General features: G+C 41.6%; 2 protein-coding genes across 12 annotated transcripts in view; one reads left to right on the forward strand and one right to left on the reverse strand.

Annotated features, from left to right (window-relative positions):
- The window catches only part of LOC117477162, a 120355-nt gene that overhangs the window by 82973 nt on the left and 12319 nt on the right, over nucleotides 1-25063 (reverse strand). The gene's annotated exons all lie outside the window — the stretch shown is intronic.
- Nucleotides 1-25063, forward strand: part of LOC117477161 (collagen alpha-1(XII) chain-like) — a 67119-nt gene that overhangs the window by 36285 nt on the left and 5771 nt on the right. Inside the window, exons 3-8 of the mRNA XM_034123789.1 lie at nucleotides 1369-1518; nucleotides 1885-2004; nucleotides 2596-2760; nucleotides 2988-3134; nucleotides 5787-5932; nucleotides 18470-18587. Coding sequence (XP_033979680.1) covers nucleotides 1369-1518; nucleotides 1885-2004; nucleotides 2596-2760; nucleotides 2988-3134; nucleotides 5787-5932; nucleotides 18470-18587 — 846 coding nt within the window. The remainder of the gene's footprint in view (nucleotides 1-1368; nucleotides 1519-1884; nucleotides 2005-2595; nucleotides 2761-2987; nucleotides 3135-5786; nucleotides 5933-18469; nucleotides 18588-25063) is intronic.

Here is a 25063-nt window from a genome sequence, read left to right on the forward strand (position 1 = left end):
AAAAGAATAGTTTCCGGTCTATTCTGAGGCCCGATCTCTGTAGATAAATAAAGAACTACGACAGATGTGTAATATTTAATGCAGCCAAACCATTCATTACAATGCATTCATGTGATGACTTTCACAGAGTAAAGCAAGCACTGCTGAATAAAGTACGATTTTATCTTTTACGAAATGTTTTTTTTCATATGGAATGCAGTTGGAGGTCAACCAATCACAGAGCTTGAGGACTAATCACGGGGTTTGTCGAGCAAAGCAGAACGATAGCTGAGGATTCTGGGTAGTGTAGTGTCTTCGGCAATCCCAAACTCCGAAAAAATACTTTTTTCTCCGAATCGAAGGGGAAAAATACAAAAGCATTGCACACAATTTAAACCAATCAATGTTGTGTAATTAACAAGGATAATCTGGTGTGTTTGAGTTGATGAGTCGTGCAGATATCACTGTAAAATCAATCGACAGTAAGGAGAATACTTACTTCCGGGTGTAAAATCCTCCGTTATCCAATGGGAATGGACGCTCACATTGCCTTTAACTGCCGCCGACATGGACCGATGAGGTGCTTCCCTGAGCGTCAAATACCGCCGCCGATGGGAGTACATTGCATTCACTTGAAAGCTCTTCACGTCCGTTAATGAAGCTGAAGGAGACTCGGCGCGTCACAACTGTACGCCAAAGGACCCTGACCAAGCGTCGCTATTGGACGATCAGGGAGTGAGACTGTGTTGCAACTGGAGACACTGGTCTGCAGCACATTATTGCCTCTTAAAGCTGCCTCTGTTTATCACATGTGTTTTTATTAATGAATGTCGTAGGGACGCATGAGTGTTTTGTTTACCGACAGTCGGTACAACTCAAACAGAGTTCCTTTTTAGCATCTGTTGCTGCGGTCTGCTGCTGGAAAGAAAATGTCAAATCGATGATCTCTTAACCTGTTTTCAATTGCACCGACAGGGGTCTGGCTTTTTAAGTGCTGGGCGTGTCACTGACAAAAAAGAAAGAGGACAAGCGGACATTTTTCAGGTGCCTGGAGCAGGAATGTGCAGGAGAACGTCGTATATCACGAAGAAGAAAAGTATGCAGATTTTCGCCGCTGGATGTAAACAAATTGAAATGATCTTGCTGTGCTTGAAGAGGACAAAAAGCCCGGAAGAGAGAAAGCACTTAATCAAAACATACCAGCTGTTGTACCATGATTTTGATCTGTGTCTGTGGTGTAAACATCTTCAACTTGTGATGCTATTTTTCTCTCACTTTCCCCACATACATCTGTCTCTTACTCCTCATATAAAACTCATGGTGGTTGTCTTTGTTGTACCAGGTGTCTCTTTCTTATCCTCCTCCCTCTTCCTCACTGTTTCTCTGCAGGCACTAAGTGTAATACCACAGCACAAGCAGATCTTGTGCTGCTGGTCGACGGCTCCTGGAGCGTCGGGCGATTGAACTTCAAAACCATCAGAAACTTCCTCGCTCGCATGGTCAGCGTGTTCGACATCAGCCCTGACAGAGTGCAGATCGGTAATATCTCACAGCAATCTATCTCTATCTCTATAAAGGTGTACAGAGATGTCGTATTTCTGAGTGGATCCTGAAGGCAGCATCTCCCTGGTTCAATGGCTTTTCTCCATGTGATTTTGGATTATTGCAGTAAATACGAAAGAAACGTTTATGATACTTACACGTTTAGTTCAGCAGGATAATCTCCACATATTAACACCACTTTATGATTTCCTGAAGTAAAAAGTTAATGTTGGGCTATAAAGGAACTACAGCACGGTCACATGACTTCACGTCACCACCGCTAAGCTAAAGGTGGCTAACGTTGGGCTATAGTTCATTCTAAAGACAGTTTGTTGTGTCCTTGGTGTTTTGTTCCTGCTTCAGGTCTGGCTCAGTACAGTGGAGACCCAAAAACTGAGTGGCACCTGAACGCTCATAGCACCAAGGACTCCCTGCTGGATGCCATCGCTAATTTGCCGTACAAAGGAGGAAACACCATGACAGGTACGTTAAGCAACAGATAGAGAATTTACTTTATGCATATTGCATCTCTTTGCTGAGATTAACGTTTTTGTATGCATGGTCCTTCTATAGATAAATACAAAAAAAAAAAAAAAAAAATACTTATTAGCTGAAGAGAACTGATGCTTTTATCACTCAGAAAGTTGATGTTATCTGTGAGAAATATGAGTTTTCCCCCAAAAATGTATGGGAACTTTTTTGCAGTCTACACTACTAGTTAGATGTTTTGTATTTGAACATGTACAAATATTATTGCACTGAGAAAATGTATGTGCTAACTCAGATTTAAAGATTGTTTTGGTAATACTGTAATGAATGGAAATGATGTTGAATGTTGGTTCAAAGCCCCTGAAGGTTTGGCTTTGTTTAACTTTAGAATATTTATATGATATATATATTTAAATGTATATATGTAATGGCATCTTTTACCTGTTTTTACATTAATTCCTTGTCTATTTTCCATTTATGTAAAGCACTTTATATGAAACATGTTAAGAATATAGTTTATTTTCACTGTTATTTAATGCAGTCTGAAGTTTAGAGGTTGTTAAAGTCTTTATTTGTTTCACACAGGGATGGCGCTGAACTATATCCTGCAGAATAACTTCAAAACCAGCGCGGGGATGCGTAAAAACTCCCGAAAAATTGGCATCCTGATCACTGACGGAAAGTCTCAGGACGAAATCGTGTTCACCTCGCAGAGCCTGAGAGAGAACGGCATCGAGCTCTACGCAGTCGGTACGGTGGTATTTATTAAAAGACATGCAACTAACAAGATTTAATGGAAATAACACAGTTGTAAAATGCTGCTAACAACAAGAAGAAGCTGTTTTTAAATAAGGTCATATAAAATAATGTAAATGTCACAAAAATAGAATATATTTGAGTCCTTTATTTCATGTTCGTCTTGATTTTAGGCTCTAATTTTCCGGCACACTTCTGACTCCTATCTTTCTCCGTCTCAGGTGTGAAGAACGCCAATGAGGACGAGTTGAGGGCAATCGCCTCGGACCCCGACGACATCCACATGTACAACGTGAACGAATTCATGTTCCTGCTGGACATCGTGGACGAGCTCACCATCAACCTGTGTAACAGCGTCAAGGATCCAGGTAGGAAGAGAGCAGAGAGGCAGGAGTACACACATCCTTTACTCAAGTAGAAGTACACACATCCTTTACTCAAGTGGAAGTACACACATTCTTTACTCAAGTAGAAGTACACACATCCTTTACTCATGTAGAAGTACACACATCCTTTACTCAAGTAGAAGTACACACATTCTTTACTCAAGTATAAGTACACACATCCTTTACTCATGTAGAAGTACACACATCCTTTACTCAAGTAGAAGTACACACATCCTTTACTCATGTAGAAGTACACACATCCTTTACTCAAGTAGAAGTACACACATCCTTTACTCATGTAGAAGTACACACATCCTTTACTCAAGTAGAAATACAGACACTCGTGTTTAAAAATACTCTGTTAGATTTAGATATCATGATTTTAAAAGGGAATCTTCCGACAGTAAAGCATCTTGGCTGCTTTATTGAGGCTATAACATTACAAAACACACTTTTATTTTTCGATTAAACCTAAATATTTGTGTTACCTTTGACGAATATGTCCAATCCTGCTTGAAAAGTGCGATTTCTGCCAATTTTTCCAAAATATTTGAGCGATGTCTTAAACGGAGGCTTAATGGTTATGAGTAAGAGCGATACCGTTATATCCACACCAAGAACATTTGGAACAAATTAACATATGTATAATATGTATTTTCCAAATGTTTTCATTCTAAATCTGTGACTTTAGTCCAGATATTATTGGATGACTTTAGAATCTTAGAAAATATTCAATTTTTCTGTAGATTTAGATTATATTTTAATATATGTCTTTATGTGGTGTTTCCTTTCCCCAGGAGGCACACCATAAATTGTCAAATTTAAAGTAAATGCAGAATTCTGCCTTTTAATAAATGAAACATCTACTCTCTTCGAATTTTGAAGACATCTTTAAGGACGTCATTATTGAAATGAAGCCGGAGCTGCCGTCGCTTTCGGCTGTAATTCCAGTTTCTTCTTTAATCAGCGCTGAGTCAGATTTACATCTCCAGTCATTACCTGTGTTGGAAGTCAGGTGGAAACGTCGTCAGCTTTTAAATAAATTATACTTTTCCGCACTTTAAAAATGCCAAAGCACTTAACTCTGACAACCATACATTTAGGAAATGTTTACTATGGCTTTCATTTCGTTTTGCAGATGCTCGAGGGCGTTTATCTGCTTATGAAGGACGACATGTTCCTTTAGTCCGAGTAAAGACATGATAATACTTCTCGGTAAATCACATCTGCTTTTACCCGGTGCAGATGGTGGTACTAATGACCGTTTGAAAAGAAGAACTCATACTGTCGTAGAACAGATCAAAAAAGATGAAAAAGGTGACATGTCGAAAAAAAGTTCAAACAAGTGTTTCAGTAAATCAAATGAACTTTTGATAAATAGGCACAGATGATTAAATCCGAAAAGATGATGAATTTTACTCTATTATTCATTCTTGTGATGGAAACTAGGAGGAAATACAAAGGGGATTTTTCAAGATTCAAAAATCAAGATTCAAGTTTCAAGGCTTTATCGTCATTTGTTCATTAGCTACAGTGTATATATGTCAATGAAAAACTGAAGTCCCAGGCTCCTCCAACAGAGCAACATGAATATAGGACATAGAAGAAATACAACAGATAAATCATGCAAAAAAGCGACCGGATAATTTGGAAGAAATCCAAATATTCATCCAATTTCCAACAGCTTTTTGAACCAAGGCTGGCTTTCAATGGTTCCTATGGGTCCTTGAAGGTTGGTAAATAAAAGAAAATATATATCATAATAGACATAAATAGTTTGTCTGCATTAAAGGAAAACTGAAGTCCGATTTTTACTTTTTTTTTTACTTAATAGGCTAAGTTTAGATGTCTGTTTCCCACAGTTTTGTCAATTTTTTAACTCAACACCTTCCCATCTTGGGTTGTGTCAGAAACCATTCAATGTTGGGTCCTTACATTTAAAGGAATTGCCTGGAAAGTCCTTGAAATGTATGTTATGAACCCTTTTAATTATATGACTAACATACAATATATAGAATTGTTTTCCAAAATGAGTGAGAAATAGATTTGTCTGTGTGTCCCGTAGAAAAGGATTTTAAAACAACTTGCTAATATGGTGTAAACCAACTTATTTAGACTTTTTTATTCAATGGGCAGCAGTTTCGTTCTAATGCAATGCTTTCCCTGTGTGTTTTTGACATTCTCTCACATGTAAAAACCCTGTTACAAACCTTGTTATATATAAAAATATGATTACTCCAGCAGAAATATCCTTGAGCCCAGAAAAAAATCCTTTAAAAACCAGAAGCTGTTTCTGGACAATGTGATACTAGATATTCTGCACATCAAAAAGCATTAAACTCGATGATCTCTTTGGGACTTTCTGGGATTTTCAAAAAATATGACCTTGATGTTTCTCGCCTGTTTGTATCATTATCCATTTCTCTGTGCCAAAACCACCTCCAAATATCAAATATCGGGAATAATGTCATTTCCATCCCACTCAGTCAGTCTTTTGGTCCAAGAAATCTTCTTCAGATACTTCAAATACATCTAAGCATTGGATTTGTACTATTAAAACATCAAACCAAGACAAAAAGATGAACGTAACATTGTGCTTTTCACCGGTCTGACTTTGTGTTTTTGTCGCCTCAGTGCCACTTTCAGCCGTGAAGAACATGAATGTGTACGATGAGACCTCGACCACCATGAAGGTGAGATGGGGGGCAGCGGAGGGAGCGACGGGATATATGATGCTGTACAGAGCCACCAACGCCACCGAGCCTCAGCTGGAGCAGGAGGTAGAGTAACGAGACCTTTTAAATCCAACTTGTGAGGTTTTCAGGGGGATATGGTGGAACTAATGACAAGCCAAATGAGGGAAATGTGACTGTCACCCTAAACTTAGCCAAAAAAGTATTTTAGCCAGTATTTTGTCCCTCAATGAGAGTCCCCATAAAGTGCCTGTTAACCTGTTAAGCCCGAGAGACCCCGGTACCGGGGCACTGCCGCAACATCTTGCAGGAAACAGTGTCTGAGGGCATGTTCATTTAATAAACTATGAATGTTTTATATCCATGTAACGGGAAGAAACTCATCTAACTGATCATTTTTTTTTTTTTTTCAAAAGAAAACCCACAATGCTAACAATGAGCCTCTGAATTAGCAACGAGCGAAAAAGGCTAACAGATTACTGCACCGAAAATCACTCACAAAACCTTATTATTTATCTTTTCTCTACTCTCCAAAATGGTCTTCAATGGCATTAAAACGATAAAAACGCTGCTGATGTTAATCCATAGGTTAATCTAATGCAGGCATCCTCAAAGTCCGGACTCCGGATCCGGACTGAACCACAACTGTCTCTGGACTCTGAGCAAATTATACTTCTCATATGTATTATCTGTATTATCCGTGTTATCTGCGAGACATCGCCACAACGCAACGAGTCAAAATTCTCCGCTATGTCCACTGCAAACAGCGCTCTGCATGTCCGACTGTTCCACTGTCTGTGTGTGTGTCTGTCAACGCATTGGTCCAATCACATTCAGCATCCCGTCAGCTTTTTTTCCCCCACCAACAGTCTGCGAATCAGAGGCACAGTAGGGCGGGTCTTCGCGGAATGCGGGTGGGAAAAATGCGTGTGTGTTTAAAAAAAAAAAGTCAGAGCGAGAGTTAACAGCTCATCTAGTTGCATCTGTACTGTAGCTAGTAGCCTAGTTTCACCTACCGGGGTGGCATGGGGTGGCAACTGCCACCCTAAAAATAGGCCTTGCCACCCCAGCTGCCACCCCAGTTGGCAGCTTTGTTTTGAAAGAAAAGTTGTGGCTCATCGGACATATGAGAGAGAAAGTCTCTAATGTCCGAGTGCAAGTGAATGCAGCACAAGACGCACGTCTTGTAACCCCTCCCCCGGCCCTGATTTCATTTGAACGGGACGGCGCAAAACGAGAAGCATTCGGACCCAAGTACTGAAGGAATGAGGTGCGGTCTACAATGACAGAGAAGAGACTGTCAGTGTGGCTGTACTCAGCATTGAATTAAAACGCACTAAAGCTGTTGATCTTAATCAGTTTGTGAGGCGTTTTGCTGAACAAAATGGTAATCGCCGCATTCAGCTGTAATAGACATGTCAACTTGATGCTCTGCTCACGGATGAGCATACAACACTGTTAAGATGATGACCTTACGTGTGTAAATATATATTTTTCTTTGTGGGGGTCTGCCCCCAAAAAAACAGTTTTAAGTCCTGAGAAAGTAAAATAAGACGGTGTGTAAAACTACACCCAGCCAAAAAAAAGTAACCACTTTGATTGAACTAGGCCAGTAGGTAAGGACATTCCACTGGATAATAACTGAAGTATAAAAGAATGCATGACTGAAGTGATGGAGACCATGTTTGAAGGCAAACAAAAAGAGGAAATAACAGGTCAAATCAAGCAAATCCCCCTCTCAGATTCCACAGCAACCAGAAGAACATAAATACTGGCTGGTGATTTGATGAATCAGCTTTGTGATGGAATAAAAAATGCACAGTGCATTTCCTTAGCTGTGGATGAGTCCACTGACACCACTGAAAATGCTCAGTTGCTGGTGTTTGTGAGTTTTTATGATGAGGCAAAGGGGGAGTTTGTTGAAGATGTGTTGGGCCTGACGAACCTCAGTGGACACACAAGGGGGCAAGACATTTATAAAGCAATAATGGGAATGCTGAATGAAAGAGGGTGCAGCTGCCTTTATTCATAACTGTGCAGCTCTTACACTGCGACTCTGAGGGATCAAGCACAGACACAATAACAATGAAAACTGCTGCATACAGATTATTTTTGTTTTTGCAACCTTGTGTTAAAGGAGAGGTGTCATGGCCATTTCCACTGATCATAATTCCATTGTTAAGGTCTACTAAAATAGATTTATACTGTGCATTTTTCCAAACTCACATTGGTTTCTCAAACAGCATCTCTGTAAACTACTTGTATTCATTGAATTTCACTATCTGCCTTTAACGGCTCATTGTAGCTCCAATAGCTCCAGCCCCCACCCTCCCTGTGAGCACAGTGTGCTCTGATTGGTCGGGACGTTGTGAATCGCGCTGAGCTCCGTGGAGGTGTTGTTTCCTTGTTTAGGATACATAGCGAAACACAGCCAAACTCATCCTGAGCACACACAAACTCACAGCCGAAGTAAAAACAATAAGTGTGGCTTGATATTGAGTAAGAAAAAGGTTGATAAACGCTGTGAGAATGGGTCTGCAGAGAGAATGGGTCTGCAGAGAGAATGGGTCTGCAGAGAGAATGGGTCCGCAGAGAGAATGGGTCTGCAGAGAGAATTTCGCCGCGATCCCAACTGTCTGTTATCAGCCTGCAGCCAGGGAGGAGAAATCAGCTGAGCTGCCTGCTCCCTGCACACAGATGTGTGTGTGAGGAAGTCCGTGGATTGGTCAATTTGGACCAATCAGCGGGGGCTTAACGTAACGGCTCCGCGGACGTAACGTAACGGCTCTTCGGGATTGGTGCATTTCGTTCCGGGTACCGCTTGACATCATGCCGTACCCGGAACGAAATGGAAGACTCAAATGGGCAGTGACGTATCTCCAACGAGGCGTTTTGGGGAGGTATTTTCTGTGTTAGAGTTTTACTCGCTACAGGGTGTACTTTGAGGGTTTTGACTCTGCACACCGTTTACATGCATAAAAAGGGGTACGGGTAATAACCGGAAAAGCATGACACCTCTCCTTTAAGAATCTTGTTGCAATTGTTTAAAAGACCGTAATAAACGGACCTTTGTCTTATTGAAACAATTTTTTTGGACCTTTAAGATTTGTATTTGAAATGATTTCTGATAATCCATGAGCAATGAGATTGATAATCCATGTTTTTCCGTTTCTAGATATCAGCTAGAGTGTAGCTTCACTCTAATGCAAAATTACATGCGCATAGCCCCCACCTTTTTGTTTCACAATGAGTGTGTGTGTGGGCCTCCCCCTTCGATTCTATTCGCTCTAACGGTCAGAAAGAGGTGTCAACCATCAAAATCGAGCAAGGGGGGCCAGAGATATGGAAAATCCACCCAAATGACCCCAGAAGTGGTTTCTTTTTGCTAAATCTCTCTAAAAAGGTCAAATGTCACTTGTTTTGCATCAATCTTGATACAGGGTACTTATTATATGTTGTACTTTGGATTCCTAAAGCTTTTAGTCTACTAACCCATCATCCAAGGGTAGTTTTCACTATCTGTAAAAAATAATTTTTGGACGGACACTATAATTTACAGTTTTTTACTATGTAAAATCTGAATTTTCTTTAAAATAAAAAACATCTATATTGATTCTGACTTTTCTACATCCAACTCACAGGTTTATCATTACTTTGAGAAAAAAGATTATTAATTTAACCCTTTTAGAAGGGAAGATATGGTAATTTGTTCTGGGAATGTCATTTTCGAGCCTGAGACCTGAAAAACAGGCTCAGGGCTTGTTACGTGCTCTTGTTGTTGTTTTTCTCTGTCTCTCTGCTGCGCAGGTACACCTGGTCCGCCCCTGGCTCCGCCTCCCCCAGGTGTCCTAATACCATTCAGCTGGGGACTTAAAAAGGAGAAGCTGGAGGAGAAGAGGGCCCCTTTTCCCCGATGCCGGTAGTCCCTGACCGTGAACAAACTATCTGATGCCGTTTGGATCTGTAGATTCCTGTTGTTGCTACCATAATGTGTGAACTCTGGAGGACCTGTTAGTATAGGTTTTTTCGTGGCTTTATTTTTCCCGTAGGGTTTTTTTTGTTAGATCTCTGGGTAGAGGAGGGAAGTTCTGGGTCCTACGGCCAGTGGACTGGCTGGCCCAGGCCCCCTTCTTCTTTTGTTTGTTTTTGCCGTCCTCCAGACGTGGTTCGTTTGCCGGTGGGCCCATGTAAGTAACGGCTGTGCTCTTAAATAAATGCTCGCCGATAAGTGTGATTTATTTTATGTTGCGGGTCTTCCCACGAGCCACTACCACTTGGTAGAGGACAGGTCGTAACATATGGGGGCTCGTCCAAAGGCTGTCTCGGGCAGGTGCCGGTGTGGTGAGTGTGTTTCTTTTGTAGAATGGCCCTTGACAGCATGTGTTTTGTTTGTTTGTGTGCAGTGTAGAGTTGCCTAAGTAGTCTACCTGGTTACTGGTTTTAGGGTGAGTTTCAACGTTAGAATGGATTTTGACTTGGAGGAGTTTGCTAATGTTCCAACTCGGGGGAAGTTGGATGCATGTAACAAACAGCAGCTTGAGTTAATCGCAGGCAGGTTTGACGTTGCGTTTAATAAACAAAGCAGGAAACAAGTCATTAAAGAACAGCTGTTGGCTGCGCTGGTATGCAGGAAGTGTTGTCGGAGGAGGAAGGGGGCGTTGCTTGTTCTCCCAAAGACGAGGAGACAGAGGTCTCTCCGTCAATGAGCGAGCTTCAACTTCAGCTGGAGCTACCCCTGACCGGGGTCGTAAGAGCAGGCTTTGTCACGTTAATATGTTGAAGCCGTACAACGAGAGGGCGAATGCGCCTGACTCGAGTAGTGGCTTAGCTGCTGATACTGCCGAGTCTATTGTTCTAACAGGGGAGCTGTCCGGTGCTGATCTCTATAAACCTGTAGCTGCCTGTGTGGTGGCGCTGTCCAGTGCTGAAAGTGACACATCTGCCACCTCTGAAGCCCCGGTCATTTGGGGGGGGGGGGGGGGGATGAAGACGTTGTGGTCCAGTCGAAGGCGGTGTTACAGAGGAGGCTGCGAAATTCAGAGATCCTGGTGAATATCGAGGCTCATTTAGCACACTTGCCTGTTACGCAGCGTGCAGACGTAGGTGAACTGATCTTGTCCAACAAGCAACTGTTTTCTGATGTACCTTCCTGTACGACGGTTTTGGAACATGATATTGATGTAGGTGACTCACCGCCGATTAAACAACACGCATATCGTGTGAACCCTGACAAACGCCGTCGATTTAAGAAGGAGGTTGATTATATGCTTATGAACGGGATTGCTGAGCCCAGCCTAAGCCTGTGGAGCTCGCCTTGCTTACTGGTTGCAAGTCGGATAAATCTGATTGCTTCTGTACAGACTTCCGGAAGGTTAACAACGTGACACAGCCCGACAGTTATCCTTTGCCCAGAATGGAAGATTGTATCGACCAGGTTGGCAGTGCCTCGTTTGTTTCCAAGATCGACTTGTTAAAAGGGTATTGGCAAGTTCCACTAACTAGTCGCGCTAAGGAAATTTCAGCGTTTGTGACACCAGATAATTTCCTACAGTACACTGTCATGGCGTTCGGGATGCGCAATGCGCCAGCAACTTTTCAACGGCTCGTTAATATTTTGCTGTCGGGTCTGTCAGGGTGTGCAGCATACTTGGATGACATTGTGGTTTATTCAGAGTCATGGCAAAAGCACATGGAACAGTTGGCGGAGGTGTTCGAGCGCTTGCGCAGGGCGAACTTAACTATTAACTTGGCAAAATGTGAATTTGCTCAAGCAACCGTGGTCTATTTGGGGAAAGTGGTTGGCAACGGGGATGTGCGGCCGGTCCAGGCCAAGGTGGAAGCAATCCTGGCATTTTCTGCTCCGGCTTCTCGACGTGACCTGCGCTGCTTTCTTGGGATGACTGGGTACTACAGAGGGTTCTGTACAAATTTCTCAGCTGTTGCTGCTCCGTTAACTGATCTGTTAAGCCCAAAAGTTCCTTATGTGTGGTCTGAGCGCTGTGAACATGCTTTCCAGCAAATTAAATCGCTGATGACTAATGCTCCTGTGCTTGTAGCGCCAAACTTTGATCTGCCCTTTAAACTAGCAGTTGATGCGAGCGAATTTGGGGCCGGAGCTGTCTTGCTGCAGGATGTCGATGGGGTGGAGCATCCGGTGTCATACTTCTCAAAAAAATTCAATCGACACCAGCGGGTGTATTCCACCATCGAAAAGGAGGCACTGGCTATGGTTCTGGCCTTAAACCACTTTGAGGTATACGTTGGGTCATCAAACATCCCTGTCACTATTTTTACCGATCACAACCCCCTTGTGTTCCTGCAGAGAATGCGTAACACAAATCAAAGGTTGATCATCAATCATCAGGTGGAGCATTTTCATGCAAGCCTTCAATGTTGAGGTCAAACACATTCGTGGCAAGGACAATGTGTTGGCTGATGCATTGTCGCGCTTATGATATGTAACCTGTTCGGTGTGTGGACTGAGTGGTTGAGCACGTCTGTCGACCAAAAGTCTTTTGTTGTGATTGTTTTTGTTGTCTTTAAAAAAACAAAACAAAATCACTAACTCATGGTGGGGGTGTTACGTGCTCTTGTTGTTGTTTTTCTCTGTCTCTCTGCTGCGCAGGTACACCTGGTCCGCCCCTGGCTCCGCCTCCCCCAGGTGTCCTAATGCCATTCAGCTGGGGACTTAAAAAGGAGAAGCTGGAGGAGAAGAGGGCCCCTTTTCCCCGATGCCGGTAGTCTCTTACCGTTAACAATCTCTCTCATGCCGTTTGGATCTGTAGATTCCTGTTGTTGCTACCATAATGTGTGAACTCTGGAGGACCTGTTAGTATAGGTTTTTTCGTGGCTTTATTTTTCCCGTAGGGTTTTTTTTGTTAGATCTCTGGGTAGAGGAGGGAAGTTCTGGGTCCTACGGCCAGTGGACTGGTTGGCCCAGGCCCCCTTCTTCCTTTTGTTTGTTTTTGCCGTCCTCCAGACGTGGTTCGTTTGCCGGTGGGCCCATGTAAGTAACGGCTGTGCTCTTAAATAAATGCTCGCCGATAAGTGCTGCGTGTTTTGTGTGATTTATTTTATGTTGCGGGTCTTCCCACGAGCCACTACCACTTGGTAGAGGACGGGTCGTAACAGGGCTTAACAGGTTAACAAATGGTCCCCCACAATGTCAGCAAAACAAGTTTGCTAAAACGCCATTTGTATTATGGGAAACTAAGTATTTATTGGGAATATAATTTTTATCCTAAGTTTAGCCATAAAACTAAAAAGTATAATTATTCAAATGGAATAATTTATACCAACATATTGTCCCCGTATGAGAGTCCCCATGAAGTGCCTGATAACAAATGGTCCCCATGATGTCAGCAAAACATGTATGGTAAAATGCCATTGAACCTTACTTGGACTTACCTCTGCGTTTAAATGATGGGAAACTAAGTATTTATTGGGAATATAACTGTTATCCTAAGCTTAGCCATAAAACAAAAAAGTGTAATTACTGAAATGAAATAATTTATCTGGAGTCCCCATAATATGACTGTTAAAGGGCCCATGTCATGCTTTTCCGGTTATTACCCGTCCCCTTGTGTGTTATGAAGGTTTTTATGCATGTAAACGGTGTGCAGAGTCACAAACCCTCAAAGTACACCCTGTAGCGAGTAAAACTCTAACACAGAAAATACCTCCCCAAAACGCCTCGTTGGAGATACGTTATTGCTATTTGATTCTTCCATTTCGTTCCGGGTACGGCATGATGTCAAGCCGTACCCGTTACGTTACGTCCGCGGAGCCGTTATGTTAAGCCCCCGCTGATTGGTCCAAATTGACCAATCCACGGACTTCCTCACACACACATCTGTGTGCAGGGAGCAGGCAGCTCAGCTGATTTCTCCTCCCTGGCTGCAGGCTGATAACAGACAGTTGGGATCGCGGCAAAATTCTCTCTGCAGACCCATTCTCACAGCGTTTATCAACCTTTTTCTTACTCAATATCAAGCCACACTTATTGTTTTTACTTCGGCTGTGAGTTTGTGTGTGCTCAGGATGAGTTTGGCTGTGTTTCGCTATGTATCCTAAACAAGGAAACAACACCTCCACGGAGCTCAGTGCGATTCACAACGTCCCGACCAATCAGAGCACACTGTGCTCACAGGGAGGGTGGGGGCTGGAGCTATTGGAGCTACAACGAGCCGTTAAAGGCAGAGAGTGAAATTCAGTGAATACACGTAGTTTACAGAGATGCTGTTTGAGAAACCAATGTGAGTTTGGAAAATTGCACAATATAAATCTATTCTAGTAGACCTTAACAATGGAATTATGATCAGTGGAAATGGCCATGACATGGGCCCTTTAACAAATGATCCCCACAATGTGAGCAAAGCAAGTATGCTAAAAATGCCACTGAACCTTACTTGGAATTACCTCTGCTTTTAAATGATGGGAAACTAAGTATTTATTGGGAATTTGAACTTTATTTACTAAAATGGAATAATTTATCTGGGGTTCCAGTATTTTGTCCCTCAATGTGAGTCCCTATATAAAGTCCCTGTTACCAAATCGTCCCCACTATGCCATCAAAACAAGTACGCTAAAACGCCATTGAACCTTACTTGGACTTACCTCTGCTTTTAAATGATGGGAAATATAACTGTTATTCTAAGCTTAGCCATAAAACAAAAAAGTGTAATTACTAAAATGGAATAATTTTTCTGGGGTACCAACATATGATCAACAATACCCTATAAGTAAAGTACTGATATACACATTTTTCTATTTTTTGTCCCCATATGAGAGTCCCCATAAAGTGCCAGATAACAAATGGTCCCCATGATGTCGGCAAAACAAGTAGGCTAAACGCCATTGAACTTTGACTTACCTCTGCTTTTAAATGATGGGAGACTAAGTATGTATTGGGAAAATAACTGTTATCCTAAGATTAGTCATACAACACATTGTCCCCATATGAGAGTCCCCATAATGTGACTGTAAACAGATGGTCCCCACAATGTCAGCTAAACCAGAACACTATACAGATGTAGCACCTCATTTCGGAAGCCCCTACCCATGTGGGTCCGTGATCTGCACGGTGTGGGCCCCTGCTGAAAGGAAAACCCCCCGCATGACTTGATACGCCCCCTTGATAAATAAATTAAATTATAATGAAACCAGCTGCAATGGATCATGGATCCACCAGGGGGAGCAGTGATTAAAAAGCTAGCACACTGGAACTCATGTGAAATAAACAGCTGATAGATCTACAGGTATCTGATATAGCGGATCTTTGTTAAGATCCATATGTCACGGATAGGATCATATTCTGTGCTAAATAAGAGACATGTAATAATTTACAAAACATCACCATGTTTGTATTTAACAGACTCACACACAGTCGTCTGTTGTTTCTATGCATAAAATAGTGAGAAACATCCCTCTGGTTAATAATTATATAACTTATTTTCTCCATAAAAGCTGGTGGGTTAAAAAAGCACTACGGGAGGTGAAAATAACTATATTGTAGAATAGAGAAGAATTGTGATGCCGTGGCTTTATCTGAAAACTGACAGTATACTTACATTTATGGCCCGGGACACACATATTTATTTAGATATGTTTTAAACAAGTTGAAATAAAAGGCTGGAGTGTTTCTTGCTCTGCCAGGTAGGCTACAACAAGTGGGATTTATCTTTTATTACTATACTGTAGCATATCGTTTTTTATTCCCACTGTCACTGATATAATCATATTCTGCATTGACAAGAATATTTACTATAATTTTATACTATTGTTAATAGTTTACTGTATTATTACTGCTATAACAATCACACATTGAGTTCATTGTTGTGCAATGATAAAATTATACCGTTGTTTTTTTAAATAGTCTGAATGAAACTCCGCAGAGCTCTCTCAGGTGATCAGCTGATCAGCGGGGGCTGTGTGTGACTCTCTTTGTTTACACAGCTAATGGCCACTCACCCACAGCTCTCCCCCCCCCCCCCCTGTGATCTCCCAACCCCCCTATGATCTCTCTTCTCCAGCAGTAACGTTTAACTGTAGGTTTGTGTTCGCATATTTATGCTGTCACAGTTCCTGTTGTTTCTATCGCACATTGCCATGAAAGGGTCTGTGCCGGAAATATCAAACAATTAATAAAAGTGAAAAACAATGAACACGACTTAAAGTATTAGTAATAATTAATTATATTTATTCCGTTTGGATGTACGATTTTTGACTTTGTTTAGAGCAGTGATCTTCTCTTCCTCTCTGCAGCAGAGAGCTAAGCGCTGTCAGAACGGACCATGGCTATAAAGGCAGAGGGGTGTCTCTAGTTCCCCCTCGACACATAGATAGACTGATCCTTTTTTTTGTCCATGTCCGATTGGCTTAGAGCTTTCGCGACTGCAAACATTTTTAAACAAACATTGACCATGTACCGTTCACCACCCCCCACTCCCCACAGCTCCCTTAAATCAACGCAGGGCTGTGACTGTCTTTGTTTCAAAAGTAATGGCCCATTGGAATGTGACAAAACTCTCCCCCCCTGTTCTCCAGCAGTGGTCTGAAAGGGTCTCTGGAAATATCAAACATTTAATTAAAGTTTTAAAAACAGTGACAGGGTCCAAACTCAGAGGTGGAAGAAGTATTCAGATTATTTACCTAGGTAAAAATACGTATTAGAAGTAAATGTCCTCCTGCATTCAAAATGGTCATTTGCCCAAGTGAAAAGTATTATCATCTGAAAGTAAAATGAATCATTATGTTATTAGTATTTGTATTTTTACAACTTGTATTTAGAAATACTCCGTTGTAATTATTGATGCATAAATGTGTTCATCCATTCAGTGGCATCTGCTATAATGGGGTATATTACTTAATAATACAATACATTATAATATATGATATGATAATTACATTTTAATTTTATTCATTTCTTATTTCATAGTTTCTCATTATTATTATTTTTATTGCTAATCTTATTTTTGATTTTATTAATCTGTGTGAATCTGTGCTATCCTGTTTATCACTCTCACCCTGTTGCTGTTTGAACTACTGGATTTCCCCACTGGGATTAATAAAGGTCCATCTTATCTTATCTTATCTTAATGTATAAGTTGATTTACTTCGATCTACTGTACTGTGTGTTGTACCACAACAATATTACAAAGATTATACTGCATATTAAAGCAAACTATTGTAAAGGTAAAAGTATGAGCATAAAAAATAAAGAAGTGTGAACATTTACATTATTATTATGATTATTTAATATATAAAGACTATATATTATTGAACTACAATTAAGATAATAAGATTAGATATACTTTATTTGATCTAAAATATTGATGTTTTTTCGTTATAGTAGCCTGTGAATACCATAACAAATAAGTGATTAAATGCTCTTCAGCAAACACAACTGCAGAGCTGCAAACATTGCAAACAGACTAAGTTCTACAACACCCAGTTGTCTTTGTGTATCTGTGAATGAAGCGCCATCTCATGGTTAAATCCTGTAATTGAACAAATGGGGAAATTTGGCAACGCCCCCAGCCACTGGGATCCGCTGGGTTTTTGGTTGGAATCCGCTGGGTTGAGTCCTATCTTGAGTGCTACATCTGTAGTGCAGCTGAATACTTCCAGATGGCGATATGATGAGAGCGTTTTCAGAACAGGAAGTGAACCTTTAGCAGAGCGGTCAGACGCTCGCTGGGTAATGGGAAGGATTTGCTCATGAGGACTGAAGTCATCGGATGATATAAACAGAGCAGATGCTAAACGAGTGGAACGGCTGGTGTTAAACTGCATGTGCAATTACACAGCAGAGGGATGATTTAATGTACAGAGAGGTGGTCTCTGCTGGAAAATATGCACCAAATGTGTGAATCAGAACCTCAAAATGAAGGGCGTTAGATATCTTAAAGAATAATTTGACATGAATTACTGATGTGTATTTTTTTTTAGCACAGCTTGTTATCATTTAGAGGATCATAATAGGATGTTAGCCAATTCATAATACTCTGAGATATTGGAAAAAAATCTTTCAACAGCTGTGCAACTCTTTGAAAAATGTATGTTAAGTACATACTTCAGGGCCAAACAACCCAAAACTATTGGCATGAATCTGCAGCTACAACTTTACTTACTTACTTACTTACTAAACATCAACAGATTTTGATTCAAGCAGAACATTTGTTTGGAAAGAAACATATATATAAAATATAACATCTTTCTTTATCAATAACCTTTGACGTTTGGTCTTTACAACGCTCTAAAGTTAAAATGCTTGGATCACATCAGTCTAAAACAATCCTACGCAGCCACCACTGGAGTCTAAGATAAGATAAGAAGTACTTTATTGATCCAAATTTGGGAAATGCTTGCGTTGCAGCGGCATAAAAGACAAGGCATTGCACATAAGAGAAATTAAAAGAGTGGACATAATCATTTCTAAAATGTAAAGATCTCAAATAGAAATAAAAATCAAATTCAGATGTCAACGTTTGGAATGAATCTTTAATACAGCCGAAAGTGTGTGTGTGTGTTTTCTTCACAGATGGATGAGAGTCTGGTTTGTTCAGAAAGGTTTTCAGTAAAAAAGAAGACTCTCTCACATGTCTTGTCTCTGTTGCTGTGCAGGTTCGTGTTGGAGGAGAGGTGACCGACGTCCAGCTGGTGCAGCTGACTCCCAGCACGGCGTACTCCATCAGTCTGTACGCTCTGCATGGAGACGCCCTGGAGGGGACAGGGGTCACCTGTGAGTCACGATTTAATCATTAAAGTGAAAGGGGTTAAAGGTCACCTATTACGCAAAATCCTCTTCTTCATGTCTCTTCTACATCAACATGTGTCCCCTCTTCTTCATGTCTCTTCTACATCAACATGTGTCCCCTCTGTGGAAAGAGATTCTGAAAGTTTCAGGAAAAAAGATTCTCTCTCTTTTTGTCCTGATCCATAAAAACCTGTCTGAAAATGAGCTGATCAGATTTTGACACTTTATGATGTCATAACGATGTTTTGTCTTGTGTAACCATTAGCCAATCACCAACCAAGGTAATCCCCCCCCACCTTATCACCTGAATTTCCTCCTAGAGCACCATTGTGTTCTTTTTAACCAAATCTCTCTCAGAGGGGCGTGGGGAGTGGCTCCTTATTTTCATCTAAAGTAACAGACAGAGAATCAGCACTTTGGAAACAGGGCTGAAACAGAGGGGATTATGGGATGCTGCAATGATCTGTTTGGTGTTTCAGCCAATCAGAGACATATTCTGTATATATCTGAGACCTGTGATATATTGATGAAAAACAGTATAATAGGGGACCTTTAAAAGAGGTTGCTGCATGTGTAAAGGTTTAATAAGACAACTTCAAAAAGTCCAAAATCCACTTAAATTCAGATCTTTGTGCAATATTTGTGTGGGTTTTCCCTCTCCTGTAGTGTGTTATATAGGTTTTAGTGCATGTAAATGGTCTGCAAAGGTTAAAATCCCTGTATCCTCCACCCCGAAACGCCTCCATTGGACTCTTTTGTTTACTTCCTGAACATAGTGACATCACTATGCAACACTCACGCTCCTATTGGCTAGCGCTCCAACACATTGTACGTGATAGGCAGGGGCGGACTGGCCATCTGTAGAATCTGGAGAACCACAGAACGGCCGGTGGTCAAGGGCAGTTGACGGCCGGCCGGCCCTTTAATTGTTTTTGGTTTAACTTCATCATTTAAGTTGCGCTTCCGGCCGACAGAGGGCGACAGTGGCCGCTAATGCAGTTGTGTGGTTCTTATCTGTCAAATAATCACACACGAAGAAGAAAAAAGACCGGCCACACAGACGCCGCAGCAGACAGGGAGAATGACAAAACATGGATAAAAATCTAAGAAAAAGGAAAGAAAAAGGTGGCGCCGAGAAGGCAAGAGAAAAAAAGGTGAAGTTACTCGCAGGTAATGCTAATAAATGTCGCAAATTGACAGACCTTTTTGGCAGCAGTGGTGCTACAACTACAAGCACTATCATCACCAGCAGCTTAGAACAAGTGCATGATGAAGACGAGAATGATGAGGGCGCGATGTCATATATACAGCCAGCCTCCTGCGTTCATGAGGGACAGAGAGTTGAGCTGGTGGAAGAACCAGCTCAACTGGCACATGCAAGTGCAGGGCAAGAGCAAGAGGTGGTAAGTACTATAGAGAAGACAAGTATATTCAACCTAGTTTTTCCAGTTAGTGTGTTGCTCATGTAAGCAATTCAATAAATAAAACTGAGAGTAGGTGTAATAGACTAATATTAAAAAAAAGTATAGATTAAACAAAAGTGTATTACTTGTCAACATTTATTAAGTATTAATTCAAGTAGTATAGTATTATAAAAATAATTAACATTATTTTTAACATTAATTTATAATTGTCTAGGTTGAGGATGGAACAAGGGCTGAGGATGACAGCCACTCACACGGCAGCTCAAGCCTGAGGTATTTTCAACGCCCAAATTCTGACAATCACAGTCTCAATAGTTTTTTTTCCTATCACCCTCAGACCAAAACAAAATATTTGACAGTACAAAGACTGTTTAAACGCATGAACGGCACAGATAGAAAATGGCTCACATACTGTGAAGAGAACCACACATTGTATTGTGCAGTATGTTTAGCATTTGCCAAGCCATCTGAAAACAATCCCTTTGTAAGTGGCATGCAGGACTGGAACCATATCAGTCAGAGAGTAGAGGAACACGAAAGGACCATCATGCATAGAATGTGTGCGGAGGCCTACTTTTTGAGGGCATCCAAATCAGACATAGCCAGCCTACTACATGGATCACAAGTAGTGGGCCACAGAGATCAAGTGAAGAAGAAACGGCAGGTGTTGGAACGTGTGGTAGATGTAGTCAAGTGCGTAGGAAAGAGGTCCTCTCTACAGAGGGAAGGAATATGAGGCAGCATACACTAGATCAGGGGTCGGCAACCTTTTTGATATGAAGTGCTATTTAAAAAAAAAAAAATTATCAGCGTGCCAACGATCGAGAATTATCAACGGGGGGGGGGGGGGGGGGGGGGGGGGGGGGGGGGGAGTTGAGGATGTTGAGGAGCTTGACGCTCGTGATCTATCAACAGGAGGGCGGGGGGGGCCTCGCTGCGGGGAAGCAGTGTGTGGACCTGTCAGCGCAACTTACATGATACCGAATTTAACAAACACATTTAAATAATTGGTTTAAACGGCATAATAATAAGGACGATCGTCCGTTCTGTGATTCTCCAGAACACACATGTTATGATATTAGGGTCATGCAGAGTGAGATGAGATCGCTGTCCGAGAGAGAGAGAGGGGTGTGGCGTGTGCGTGTGAGTATGTTTCTGGAAGTGAAACGAGGCAGCAGAAAAACAGAGGTCTGTGATGTATTTTGTGAAACAGAAGAACAGCTAAATAAATGCAACGGCCTCTCAAGAAGAGCTCGCCTCTCTCCAGTCATTTAAGCTAAAGTGGGTTATTGAACCTGAAGCTCGTTGCTTCTGCCCTCCTCGACTACGGTCTGGGAGCCGACAGGAAAGTTCAACACACAGATGGCCAGTCCGCCCCTTTGTAGCATATTATTTCAATGAGAGATGAGCAGATCGCCACTGGGCTTTCAACTAAAGACACACACAGCCACGCAAAAACTGCGACATTTGTAAAGCTCCTTATGGGTACTGCAATTTGTGAAGTGCTTTCTTCCGTGGTGAAACGATCAGCACTGCACCACGGAGGAAAGCGGCAGAAAGTCACCTGGAGTTAAAGAGAGCGGGGCTGCGTTGCGTGCATGGCTTCCTTCTGCAGGTAACGGGGAGACGCGCTCTGGCGGCGGTCTCGTTCAGGATCCGAAAATACAATTTAAATATTTTGCACACTTATTCGACTTATTCCTAGTGTGCCACTGGCTACGGTGCCGCGTGCCAATGCTGGCACGCGTGCCAGGGGTTGCCGACCCCTGCACTAGATGATGACAACATTGACCATGGGAATTTTCTAGAGCTCATCATTCTTCTTGGAAAATATGATGTGTGTCTGAAAGAACATCTCACTGAGTGCACAGAAAAAAGTAAGAAGATGCACCAGTCACACTCACAGGCTAGAGGTCGGGGTTCTGCTGTAACATTCTTGTCCAAAACAACTGTAAACAACGTCCTTTCCACAGTGCAGAGGCTAATTCAGGAGACCATTGCAAAAGAGGTTGCTGAAAGCGGTATGTTTTCTGTACAAATAGATACAACCCAGGACATTACGTCCCATGAGCAGTGTTCTGTGATTCTGAGATACGTCACAGACACTGTCCAGGAAAGGCTTCTGGCAATGGTCAAATGTGAAGCATCCACTGGCCAATATTTTGTCCAGATGCTGACAGATGTAATGGATCGTTTTGATTTGGATATCAGCAACTGCATCAGTAATGCTACAGATGGTGCGTCCAACATGCAGGGTCAATATCGAGGCTTCTCTGCACTCCTGTCATCCAAAGTCCCAAACCATGTACATGTTTGGTGCTATGCACATGTGCTAAACTTCGTTCTGTCTGATACAACTGAAGTGTCCATAGCTAGTGGGTCCCTTTTCTCCCTCATGAATGACATTGCTGTGTTCATTCGTGAGTCATATAAAAGAATGAATGTGTGGGAGCATAAAAGCCAGGACACTCGACACAGACGCCTCTCCCCAATTGGAGAGACACGGTGGTGGGCTAAAGATGTAGCCTTGAAGAAGATCTTTGGCTCATTTGGAAAGCCAGACCAGGCTCTGTACATTGATGTCGTCATGACACTAAGTGAATTTCAAAGTCAGGCCAATTTGAAACCTGCAGTGCGTGTCAGAGCAAGAGGATTCTTAGAGGCGCTCCTGAGGTACGAGACGGTGTTGACTGCCCAGCTTTTCCTTCGGATTTTTGAAGTGACAACACCTCTTTCAAAATACTTGCAGACATGTGGACTAGATATCCTGTCTGCCCACAAGATGGTTCTGGACACTCAACATGCACTGATGAACATGACAAGAGATTTCATGACAGTGAAGACAGCTGCTGATACTTTTGTTGAGTGGGCAAATGCAAAACTGGAGGCAGAAGAGGACTGTGAGCTTGAGTTGGAAACAACCCTTCCACTGAAGAGGAACAGGAAAAGGAAGATGATGGCTGGCGAAATGGCAAGTGATGAGAGATTGACAGATGCAAACAGGGCCTATGAAGTAGAGGTCTATAACCAGGCACTGGATACTGTCACAGACAGTATCAAACGACGCTTCATGACCCACGGCACTCTGTATGCTGACTTGGCTGTCCTTGATCCAAGAAACTTTCCCCAAGTGTGTTCAGCAGAAGCTCTGCCTGACTTCGACTTTTCAAGATCTAAGCAAATGCTTGCTTAAATTTGACAGCAGGGCAACTGCTGCAAATTTGCAGTCTGAGTTGAAGTGTCTGGCAGCCCAGTGGCCACGGCTTAAAATGTCTGCACTTGAAGAGTACAGAGTAAGAATTTGCTCTGGTTGTGAGGAAGAAGAGACAGAGGTTTTAAACAAACAGTGCAACTCTTGTAAAGAATGCTCAATATGTTGCTACCAACTTCTGAAACGCTACAACCTCTTCACAGAAGCCTATCAGCTCCTTGGTTTAGGATACAAGTTTCTTCTCACTCTGCCTGTGACACAGGTAGCTTGTGAGTGAAGTTTCTCTGTACTCAAGCACATCAAAAGCCGAATAAGGAGCACACAGTCACAAGAACACCTGGAAGCATTCATGCTTATGTCAACAGAAAAAGACATCCTCATGTCCCTCGACAGAGTTGCAGAAAAAAGCAACCTACTAAAGAAACTGCTGATCCCTCAACATTAGGTTTACAAACCGCCTCAGACAATCTTGTTTATTTGTTTTAGGTGACAATTATCCCTTAAACTGCAGCCTAATAAACATCTGATTTTGGTGTGTGTACTGCTTTATGATGTCCCATGTGTTAAGACATCTGAGGAGTGTCCTCCCTCTTCTCTTTAGGGGAGAATTTATCCCTTGAACCGCATAATAAACAGCTGATTTCCAATAACTAATAGTACTGTATTAGTTTATCTGATCTCCGCCCCCCCCCCCCCCCCCCGTTGACATGACATGTGGCCGGACTGGGTCAGATTCCAGGGCTGAATTTTAGTCCCAGTCCGCCCCTGGGCTAAGGGGCGGGACATCACTAAGCGGTTGACCAATCACAACAGAGCTGGCCAGCTAAAAAATACTCAAATAACCCTGAAAATGAACGTTAGCTTCTGTATTGAATATAAAATTATGTTGGCAGTATTTCTCTCAGAATTTATTGAAAACATCCCAACAAGAAAAGGGAAGAAATTAAAATAAAACTAACTTTTTTTTTAAATATCCTTTTATTGTAAGAGCTCAGTTTCTCTAAGATACACAAACATGGCAATATTACTCAAATATACTCAAATTTCAGTCAAAGAGGATATACTACTACTTAATCTATTAAAATATCACTTACATAGTCATAATATTGATATATATTGCAAGTAATATGATTAATTCTGTTGGTATTATGAAATTGAATCAGTGCTAATTAAGAGTTTTTAGCTAGTTTTTTCAGCAGGAATAACTCCCATGTTATGTCCACTACGAGATGTTTTCAAGATCTTTTTAAAATGCAACTTCCTTTTATTGGGATCTAAGAAGTTTACCAGAATTCATCTGACTTTTATTTCCATGTCAGCAGATATTTTATAAGCTCTGGATCACGTCTCCGTCTTCCTGGAGTTTTTGGATTCGGAGCTCATAGATAGAAAACAGATGCAGTTAAAAAACAGAAAATCCACTTAAGAAAAAAAGAAAAAAAGTCTGTTTTTCAGCTCTTCAGAAAGTCCTCGCTTCTTCAAACATACTCAGACAGTGATGGCGATGAAGGGTGTGATATTATATTTCAGAAGAGATGGCAAAAGTACACACATCCTTTACTCAAGTAGAAGTACAGATACTCATGTTTAAAAATACTCTGGTAAAAGTAGAAGTACTGACTAAACTTCTTTACTCAAGTAAAAGTAAAGAGGCTTCGTAATGTACTTAAGTAAAAAGTACCCATAACTACCAGCTGTTTTAAAGAGTACCTGACCTCCCTTTATATTAATAGAACAATAATGTCATTGTTAGCTAATGAATGTTTCCATGCTGAACAACGGCAACATGACAAAGTTTTCATTGGTCCCTCTTCTTTAGAGAAGAC

The sequence above is a fragment of the Trematomus bernacchii genome, unplaced genomic scaffold, assembly GCF_902827165.1.
Source record: "Trematomus bernacchii unplaced genomic scaffold, fTreBer1.1, whole genome shotgun sequence".
Classification (NCBI taxonomy): domain Eukaryota; kingdom Metazoa; phylum Chordata; class Actinopteri; order Perciformes; family Nototheniidae; genus Trematomus; species Trematomus bernacchii.